Source organism: Hemibagrus wyckioides, linkage group LG11, assembly GCF_019097595.1.
Source record: "Hemibagrus wyckioides isolate EC202008001 linkage group LG11, SWU_Hwy_1.0, whole genome shotgun sequence".
NCBI classification, from domain to species: domain Eukaryota; kingdom Metazoa; phylum Chordata; class Actinopteri; order Siluriformes; family Bagridae; genus Hemibagrus; species Hemibagrus wyckioides.
Window position 1 is genome coordinate 7,410,786 of NC_080720.1, and position 10,883 is coordinate 7,421,668.

At 37.9% G+C, this 10,883-nt stretch overlaps 1 protein-coding gene across 1 annotated transcript; it reads left to right on the forward strand.

Annotated features, from left to right (window-relative positions):
• Positions 1-949: 949 nt before the first annotated feature.
• cfap144 (cilia and flagella associated protein 144) lies at positions 950-4,168 on the forward strand. The gene is made up of 4 exons (XM_058403670.1): positions 950-1,237; positions 2,597-2,656; positions 3,703-3,806; positions 3,938-4,168. Exons 1-4 carry the CDS (start codon positions 1,099-1,101, stop codon positions 4,049-4,051), a joined length of 417 nt encoding a protein of 138 aa, XP_058259653.1. The 5' UTR covers positions 950-1,098; the 3' UTR covers positions 4,052-4,168.
• Positions 4,169-10,883: the final 6,715 nt, after the last annotated feature.

Below are 10,883 nucleotides of genomic sequence, written 5' to 3' on the forward strand. Positions count from 1 at the left end.
CTTTAAAACTATAAATACAAGAAAATAAAAACATTTAAAGCATCCATTTACCCCAAAAAAGTATAATTTATGCAGTTTAATGTAGCTAAGAAGTCAAAGTGATCTGTGATACTTCATTCAGAGGGTTCAACTACTGCATTTTTTATGATATCTGAAGACGTTCGGAACTTTACATGGACGAGAGAACAACAACCATTGACTATTATTTTTATGAGATGGCTGATCAAGATGCTTTGTACCTGTCCTTTTTCTAATCAGTTTCTCCGATTATTAGCTTCTCTAATAACGCATTAATGATATTTAGAGACATTTATTGGTACACAAGGTACACATAGTACTTTAAAAGAGTCTTATAACTGTACATTTCACTTTGTTAAAAGACTTTGAGAGAATTAATACCATTTCCTTGACCGGCATATAGGCTTCATGAATAAGGAGCGTGTACTGAAAAGAGGGCTTCTTCGTTGTATTCAATAGCAAATGGTCTGAGCATTCAATTCGTGCTCTTATAGGAAGTAGACGTCATAGTGTGATAAAGTATTGGCAAAAATGTCTCCATTTGCCATCTCACCTTTTGTATCTACTTTGTTTAACATATTTGAATAAGAAATGATCACCCAAATCACCGACAATTCAGAAATGGGCTTCCAAGTTGCCATTTAATCAGGTTTCGATGTCCTTTTGTCCATTTTTATAGATAGCAGACCTTTCATAGCGTGTCTGAAAGCACATAAACAGAGGTGAACAGACTAAGACATCATTTTTTACTGGGTTCTTAGTTACATTTATAGTTTAATGTACCATTAGATACCATCAATTAATAATAGTGATGGTCATTGTTGTGGTTACATGGTATTACTGTGAAGTACTGAAATTTTTTTAAGATTATTTGTCTTATTATTTCGAGGCAGATCCTCGTGAAGGCTCGTCTATTATAACGTGAGTCTCGCGCGCCCTCTAGTGGACGAGAGACGACACTGCGATTAGCAAGCGTTTATGGTTGCCAGGCAACAGCAAGCGGAAGCTGCAACAACAGTCTACAGAAGACAACAAGGAGTTAACTTTTAACATTAGGTGAAAAATTCTAGAGAAAAAGACATGGCAACGCCAACTAAGACGAAAGAGAAAGAGCCAGTGGATATCGTTCATCAAAACGCTATTCATGTGGAGAGAATCCGGAAAGAGCAGCAGTGTCAGAAACTTTATACCGAGTTCACCATCAATCCGTATAAAAAGTGTGAGTAGTGTTGTTGTTGTTGTTGGTGTTGTTGTTTGTGAAGCCTTGCCTAGGGATCTATGATCCAGGAAATGACAATCCACCATCTAATTCAATTATTATTATTATTATTATTATTATTATTATTATTATTAGTGAGCGCTTATACACTGATCAGGCATAACATTATGACCACCTGCTTAATATTGTGTTGCTCCCCCTTTTGCTGCCAAAACAGCCCTGACCTGTCATACACTGTGTATTCTGACACCTTTCTATCAGAACCAGCATTAATTTCTTCAGCAGTTTGAGCAACAGTAGCTCGTCTGTTGGATCGGATCACACGGGTCAGCCTTCACTCCCCACGTGCATCAGTGAGCCTTGACCATCCATGACCCTGTCACCGGTTCACCACTGTTCCTTCCTTGGACCACTTTTGATAGATACTGACCACTGCAGACCGGGAACACCCCACAAGAGCTGCAGTTTTGGAGATGCTCTGATCCAGTCGTCTAGCCATCACAATTTGGCCCTTTGTCAAACTCGCTCAAATCCTTACGCTTGTCCATTTTTCCTGCTTCTAACACATCAACTTTGAGGACAAAATGTTCACTTGCTGCCTAATATATCCCACCCACTAACAGGTGCCATGATGAGGAGATCATCAGTGTTATTCACTTCACCTGTCACTGCTCATAATCTTATGCCTGATCAGTGTATACATTAACTATATGACTAGTCACTTTAATTAAAATATCAGTAGCGGTCAATAAAAATGACAAGGCCTATATATTAAACTGGCTCTACTGTATTAAAGGGTGAAAAATTCAGGAATTAAAAAAAAGATCTTATTATGTAATAATAAAAGAAGTAATAATAGACGTATGGAAGAATAACTGATTATGTAATAATAATAATTGTACTGAAAGTATTTGAGAAATTACCCTATATTTGGGTTATGTTCAGAGCGGGTCCAAAAAAATTTATGTTACAGTTATACAAGGGGTGCTTGAGTAAAAATGTTAGAAAACTGCTTTATTAAAAAATATAATCATTATATAATTTCTGACTAGGTCTTTAGATTGAAGTAGACATTATGTACAGATTTTTAAACCCATTGCTTAAGTGACTATAATGTTACTGTAAAAGCTCAATAATAAATAAAAAATAACTTTTATAATGGTGGCTTGTGATTTCCAGTACTGTTTTTAAACTTTATTTTGTTGCAAAATAAATCAGCTTTAATGCTGAAAGAAGGTAGAATTGGCTTCACTATTTATTTGTGCAATCATTAATACAGCTCTCCAGTTTTTGCTGTGTTTAAACCACCTGATAGTTTATTAAATGCGTTAATAACACTTTCTGTTCGCTTTCTTTCAGTGCACGTTTTACCTGATAAACCCATGTCAAGAAAAATGTATGAAGAGATTGAGGAGGACCGTATGTACAGTTATCTTTACATTCAGAATTTACATTCACATCAATCTGTACCTGGTATCATTTTATTAACAGAGTAGCAGTCTGTCAGGCTACAAAATGTTAGTAAAGAGACATAAGGTTTAGCATGAATGGTTATTATTGCTTTAAGTAATGTAGATATTTAATTTATGGGAACTACAGGGGTTTTTTTGAGACAACTCAGATGAGGTGAGGCAGTTGATTTATTGACTAAGCAAATAATTAATGATAGAAATGTAACAGCAGTAATAGTAACTGGATAATAAATAAAGGCAATAAAGCATTTTCTGTATCAAACACAAACGCTGAAACCTTCGTGTAACTACCTTTTCGTGCCACTTTATACATTTAGACATAATATTTGACCTAAGGGGATTATTTCTGTATAATGTGGCTGGAATCTATGATGTGTAGTTATGTTGCGCTTTTTAGGCTCTAGCTTCATGTTATTGTAATCATGTTATTGATATGAACCAGGGAGTCAACATTCCAGGTATAATTCTGCTATTGGAAATAATGTAAATATGAGTTTCCCACTAGGAAGTTGCATATAAATAACCACTCAAGTCATAATTACTGAGAAACTCAAAGATCCTAATGATACCTGAATTTCTGAGATGCTAAACTTCCAACACGATGGAGGGGAGGACAATTCATTTACAGAATGGCAGGTTATGCAGCTAATTGTTATTCTCATTTGCTGTTTTGGTCATTTATGTTTATCAGCAACCATTTTCTGCATGTCGTACAATTTTACACCATAGTATGTATTTGACCAAAATTCCATTATCATCAGCAAGCTAGCTGACTGAGAAATATGTGTTCTGGTGTCGAAATAAGAGTAAATGAGAATAAATACGTATGAATAAACCTGACGTCACTCATACTTCATAAACACAAAATACTCGTAATTACCACTGAAGGCAGCATGGGTACAGAAACCAGAGAACTGGATAATATACATCATTACCTTTGAATGTTGTCATTTCATGTTGAACGTAACGTTGTAAATGTTATTTTTATGGCAGCTGCTTTCCTGAACATGATACGTAAAGCACATTCAGAACCAACAAAGAAGTACACTCATCCAATGACCGAGTCTCAAGAAATTGGATGGATTTCCACTCCTCTGGTAGGACTGTGAAATATAATACATAGATACCTTTTTATCAGTTTAGAGCTAGAGTATGTCATTTATCACTGTAGTCGGAGAATGTGAGAATATGTTGTTTACAGGCAACTTCACAGCACATTATGTTTCAGATTGCTTCAGATCGAACTGACAGAAGACTGAACTTCCCAAGGCAGAATTCTGAACTCACCAAATACATGGATGCTGCCTGGCGTCTGAAGGAACAAACTCAAAACCTTAAATGAAACAAGGAAATCTTTCTACCTTTTCTCTAACTGCCTTGATAAAATGTTTCTTTGGAGTCCTTAACATGCTGTTTTCACTACAAATGACTACATCTCAATAAATGAAGTTAAAATATCTATGGACTAAATGAGTGAAATTTATTCAATCACTCATTTACATTTAAGGCATTTTTAGGCAGACGCCCTTATCTAGAGCGACTTACAATTTATCTCATCTAATACAACTGAGGGTTAAGAGCCTTGCTCAGGGGCACAGCAGTGGCAGCTTGGTGGACCTGGGAGTCAAACTCGCAACTTTCCAATCAGTAGCCCAATACCTTAAACACTAAGCTACCACATCCCCTTCAGTTAGAGCTTTGTTATTGTCAGGGGTGCAGTGGAACATGAGCATATCCCAGACACACCTTCTTATTGACACATGAGGCAATTTAGCATGGGCAGTCAATAAAACATCAACAGGTATGCTTTTCTAAGGTTGAAGAAAACCAGAGAACCCAGAGGAACCCATGTAGAGACTGAGAGCAATCCATGCAGGCAGTAACCTAAGCTCAGGACTCAACTCTGCACCACCATGCTGTCTGAAAAATAAACTTATATAACCTTTCATTTATTTATGTATTTATTTATTTATAAAACTGAGTGATCTTGAAAGTGAAACTGAAAAAATGAAAAAGTGAAAGTGAAAAATAAGACTGGACCTTCTCTCTCCTTTCATGGCCTGCAACTTCTCTTGAAAACAGGTTATATTTGAACAGGTCATGTGATGGAGTAAATATGATTCGCAAGGAGCTGTTCTGCAAACTTGCGCTTGGCAAGGGAAGAAAATCCATAATAATCACTGCTGAGCTCAGTCTAAGCTAGTGAATCTGGAAGGCATGTGAGCTTAGCTTCTGGTTTTGACTCAAAATGAGGAGACAATACAATGCAACTCTTGCTAAAGTCCATCCTACAGCTCTATACCCCTCGTAATTCCAGCTATGAATACACTTATTATACGTGAATACAGCTTGATAACACTCGTAACCAGTGCTGGAAAATTGTAGGCATAATAACATACCCTATGCCTCTATAGGCTTCATAAATAGAGCTACAGTATATAAAAGAAATCTCAAGCTGTATGTTACACATAAGCAACATTAAGTGCTACTGCTAAGTATATTATGTGGGATTGCTGGGAATATGTCTTACAGGCTGTTTATGAATAACGTATTTCTACAAGCTAGCTGATATGTAATATGCCCTAGGTAAAGAGGAGATAGATGAGCAATAAAACACTCGGGGATGTGGTGTTATAGGAAATTAATCAACAACAGGGTGGTGTGATAAAGTAGAAGTCAAAACAGCAGCATGTCTAGAAGTGTTATAGCAGTTTGCCAGCAGTTAATTTAATTATTAATGCAAGCATGTTACATCATACATTTTATCCATTTACAGTGACGTGTAATATTGTAGAACCTCCATGAAACAAAGGTATTATCACAGCATTAAACAGTCGTTCCCTCGCTTGACTTTTTAGCTAATAAAACAATAAATAAAACGTGTTAAACATGGTAAATGTTAAATAACAATTTCTAAGCATTACTATATCTTTGTTGTTAAATAATGCCACAATTTTATTTCATTTTATTTTATTATCTTCTAAGCCGCATGTTCTCCCCGTGCTTGGTGGGTTTCTTCCGGGTGCTCCGGTTTCCTCCCACAGTCCAAAGACATGTTTCTAGGCTGATTGGAGTCTCTAAATTGCCCGTGAGTGAATGAGTGTGTGTGTGTGTGCCCTGCGATGGGTTGGCACTCTGTCCAGGGTGTATCCTGCCTTGATGCCCGATGAAGCCTGAGATAGGCACAGGCTCCCCGTGACCCGAGGATAGATCGGATAAGCGGTACATACGATGAAATGAAATCTTCTAAGCCCCTAGAAGATGATTTCCTATGATTTCCTAATGCTTATGATGTTTCCTCCTCCACACTTTCTAAATCCTGTTGAAGAGGCTTTTTTATTATTCTTTTTTTTTTTTTCTTCATTCTGCAGCTGAAAGTACATATAAAGAAAACCCCATATAACATAATAAGGCCACGGAGGAGACATTCAGACAAGTTCAGGCAAATGCATTTCCAGTCATGATTCGAATACCTGATGGGTTTTTTTCCCTCCCCCTCCATTTGTGTTGCTCAAGAAAACGTGGTGCGTGAAGTGTGTGTAATTCAATGGGCTCATAGAAATGAAAAGCATGATGAATGGTCTCAAAGCTAATCTGAATTTACATCAACGAGTGTAATTTCCTGTAATCTATTTAGTCGCGAAAGTATTACGCTAAGTAACACAATGACAACGCTGGCAAACATGTAACTTACAAATCATTGCTTTTTCATTTATCACAGTGAAGTAAAATGGAAAAAAAACAAACTGTTATGCTATTTTATGAGTTATATTAGGAGTATTATTGTACATATGTTATCATTGCCGTGGTCCAGGATCGAATCCTGGGCAGGAAGCTAGCCTAGCCACTGAAGAGTTAAGTCTCTGTGCCGGTCCCAAGCCCGGATAAAAATAGGAGGGTTGTGTCAGGAAGGGCATCCAGCGTAAAACCTGTAACCAAATTAAATATGCAGACCAGGTGATCTGCTGTGGTGACCCTGAACAGGGAGCACTCGAAAGAACAACATCAACATTGTTCATATGGTAACTGCTGGGTATCTAGAGTACATTCAGCCATAGACTGAGCCCACAGAACACCACAGGAGGTCTTTCCCACCAGGGGTCATCAAACTCTATAACTCCTCCCCTTTTCAGTAGGGAGCAAAGCTGACACAATGAACACCGACAGTATTACTGTGCACTAACCCAGTTCACATATGTACGTTACTATCATACCATGTGCAATATCATATTGTGCCGTATGGTCTCTAGAACCTTTTTTTGTACATCTTATCTTATTAAGACTACTTTTAACTTAAGGAAATTAAGAAATCATTCAAGTTTAAACCATGAATATACAGTAATCATTTGACTAAACATGATGTCGTTTCACAGGGACTGAATTACTACATTAGTGTTTCGTTTTTATTAGTATTTTTAGATTTTCGACAGATCGTGTGCAAGATATCCACGAAACACACAAGATTAACAATAGAAAGGTTACTGCACCTGTCTCTTTCTAGTGTATATTATAAGTGGGCCATTTTTTAGCGTAAAGCTGTCAAAACAAAATGACTAGCTCATAATTCTTGGCTTCCCGAAAAGCAAACAAACAAGATATATACAGAAATCAGTAATAAATAATTTGAGTCCTCTGAACTAGGGAAGGGTTTTTTTTTTTTTCCTTCATGGACTGTCTGAAACATATCTGGTTCTTTGATGGAGAGAGGGAGTTGGCTGGATGTGTGAGCAGGTTAGCTGGTTTGGTTTCTTGTCTGGCAAATGATTGTAATACACAGCTGAAGACTGAAATGTTTAGCGTAGCTTTGACGAATTATGTTGAGATAAAACGTGGGCTCCAGATCCTGAAGTTGCTATTGAAAATCCAGATATCTTTATTAACTGTAGCAATCCAAGCATTTCACTGTGCTTTGTCTCTTGCAAATTGATGCTTTCATTTCTGAAAGCAGGTTTGATCCCAGTCTAAAAAGGAACTCCTGAAAAACACAGTCCTTGTTTTAAATAGGATAACAAGAAGCATGCATGCAAGTGTTGAGGATGCAGAAGATAGGGATAGGTGAAGGGAGATGAGAGATGAAGGGAAAAGTCGAAAGAAGAAGAAGAACTAGAAGCATGCGTGAGTATTTATAGAGTGCACAGTGCATTTGCTACAAAGAATATAGAGTTCTTTTAAACTGCATATTTGCTAAGAACAGTCACTTCTCTTGTGTCTAAAGATTCATCTTAAAATGTTTCTATTCCACTGTCTCATTCAGACCAAGAATTGAGATAGACACTGTGCAATCAGAAAAATCATGCCAGCGTGACTGCAGAAATACTGTACTTTTGAACCCCTTGGTCATGGTCAAGTGCATTTTCTGAAATTGGTGCTCAGTTGAAACTCTGAAGATCCCAGTGTCCATAACTTTTGAGATGAGTAACTGATTACAGTGTTTGATGATATGATGATGATGGAAGATCATAGACGAGGAAGTGACTTAGCTGAAAACTAAGACACCAAAGAGATCGTTTATCACCAAATATGATCTGGAAGAAAAAGAAATGACTGCAGTAATGTAGGTCACATTGACACAGTATATCTGTTGCAAAAATGTTCTGGATTTATCAGCCCCAGCTTGATAATGACTTTTCCTTCTCTGGACCAGATTAACAGTCAGTAATGTGTCTAGATCTACTGTAGTCCTGTTAGAAGACGAGCCACATGAAGTCACATTGTCTATCTCCACATCACAGTAGGTGGCCATTTTGAGCAAACCATTCTTGGTGGTGATTTAGACCTTCTTCACTGATGAAAATCATGTCTTCCAGAAGTCCTGTCAATGAAGGCCTCCAATGATATCTTTCTTTTCTAAGACGTGCCCTGCATGAAGACAGAAGGTGTTGTAGGGTGGCTTGCTTCATGCAGTGAGTTTCCACCCAGGGCCTTCCTTCAGCTCCAAAATTTGTGGAACAGATGATTTGCGGAAGAAACCGTATGCTGCTTGTGTCCATTGACCATAAGTCTACTTTGATGTACATGTAGCTTTGACCATGAGTTTGCATATGATCTTCATTTCTTTGGCTCCACCTCAGCATGTCCACCAAACTTGCTGCAGTATTACCACTGTTTTTGCCAGCATTTACTCTTCCACCAGTGGTCCTTCTCTCTCCTTTCTTTTGGTTTGGCTTTCCCAAAGCTTGATCATGAGATACACCCAAAACCCAGATGGTGAGTGGCTACTGCAGCGACAGTGTCACAGTGATGAAGCCATGTCCTTTAACCTGAAGAGGAATAGATTTAGATGTGCTTGTGTCAATATGTGTATCAATTTGTAGTGGTTTCCCCTTCCTCTCATCTTTCCTCACAAAACATGAGCACACAAAACCTGATAATGGATAATGAACTTTATAGGAATCTTCAGACATTATCTCAGTGTGTTTCAAAGACTCCCTGCAACATACTTTGTTTATATTCCTGTAATGAGACAGATGGCAGCATGGTCGGATTTATTAAAAACAGGCACAGGGACCCTGCTTGAATTGAGTGTAGCAGAGGTCGTTGTTTTTGCACCCCTGATGAAGCACATGTTATAACTGTAGAAGTTTTGGCATGGCCTGTTTCTGAGTTGGTTTTGTGTTTAAGTCCCTGTTTATGATTAGGGCATTTGTTCTAAAGGCTGCTGAGTGTATCATGAAATGTAAATAAGGCATGTTTGCATGAGAGGGGACATCAACGGCCATGAAGTTTACTTAGGCAGGTAAAAAGGATGTTATCTGACGTGGCATCTTGGGCATTCCAGGTTTGATGATCAGGAAACGGAGAGAGCAGCAATGATCTAGCATCCCGCCAAAACAGAACCCCCTCTCCTTTTCCGGATTTTTCTTTTCCGTCCATGCGGAAAATAGAGTAGGACTCTGCAGGTTGAATGGTCTGGTCTCCTACTAGGAGGGTATGTTTTGGTGAAATAAAGGATATTGCAGTCTGTATGTCACATTGGACACAAACTCTTATCCTGATGTTGTCAACCTTGTTTTCTATGGTCTGAGGAGGACAGAGGAGTGCTTTTAGTTTTGCACACCCGAGTGCTTCTCTCTTCTCTCTTGAGGTTTCTTAGAGCAAAAGAAGAAAGTGAAATAAATTAGATTTAAAAGAAAAGCATTTGTGGATCTAAAGAGGGTTATCAAAGACATGGAGGAGAAAAGTCACACTACATTACAAGGCCAGGAGGCAAAATTAAGTGCCGGTGCTATAGCAAGTCAGGATTTGCCCTACACGGTTATGTGTATATGTCAAACAAATCTGTAAGAATATAGTTAATCTGGGCCAGCACTTTAACATGGGCATTCCTGATTGAGTGTGTCAGCTTGTAAATGTGTGTTTATATTTGAGTGTCTGCAGGAGGTCAGTCTCATAAAACAGCCCCAAATCAGTGTGTGAAGGCATGGTGTTTAAAACACATGGCATCTCGCTCCTGCCGGGACAATGATTAGAAGAGAGGAGAGAGATTAATCAAAGGGGCGCTGGCGTGTGGCCGAGGACATCGCTGCCACGGTGAAGGAAACGCGACATTGGCCTCCATCAATCCAGAACAACAGGAGAGAATGAGCAATGAAGGGCTTGGTATAATCACCTTATTATGTCACTTTTTAGCCAGTGGTAAATTAATATTATTAGGTCATAATGCCAGCAAAGCAACCTTGCACAGGGAAAAACAGACACATTTATGGCACTATGGGTGAGAAGAGCTGAAAGTGTTCTGTTTAGTTCACTTCTGGATGTTCAGATTTTTAAAAAGTTACCACCCAACCCCTTATTCGCTTAACATTTATATATTCTTTAATCTCTCTCTTTATATATATATATATATATATATATATATATATATATATATATATATATATATATATATATATATATATATATATATATATAATATGTATATATATATATCTTTTAAGCGCTTCCTTTCTGTTTTTTTTTGTAGGATGGATTTAATCTCCTCTAACTGCCTCCAAAAGTTATCCCTCTTTCCCCTTGTTGTGCATTTGGCCTAGTTAGTATTCTTATTATCCATGTAGACGTCCATACTGCAGCATTGCCTTGCTCTTTTATCCTTCTCTATTTTAACAAAGTGTCGAGGAGCTTAGATGAAGCCGATGGGGAAGGATTCAGACACAGAAATGCAGGAGATTTGT

What these genes read in the sequence shown, in the direction of transcription:
- cfap144 (XM_058403670.1), top strand. Translation starts at nt 1,099, where the DNA reads ATGGCAACGCCAACTAAGACGAAAGAGAAAGAGCCAGTGGATATCGTT. An exon ending in TGAAGAGATTGAGGAGGACC is followed by an intron (nt 2,657 to 3,702) that starts GTATGTACAGTT and finishes TTTTTATGGCAG; the next exon opens with CTGCTTTCCTGAACATGATA. An exon ending in GATGGATTTCCACTCCTCTG is followed by an intron (nt 3,807 to 3,937) that starts GTAGGACTGTGA and finishes ATTATGTTTCAG; the next exon opens with ATTGCTTCAGATCGAACTGA.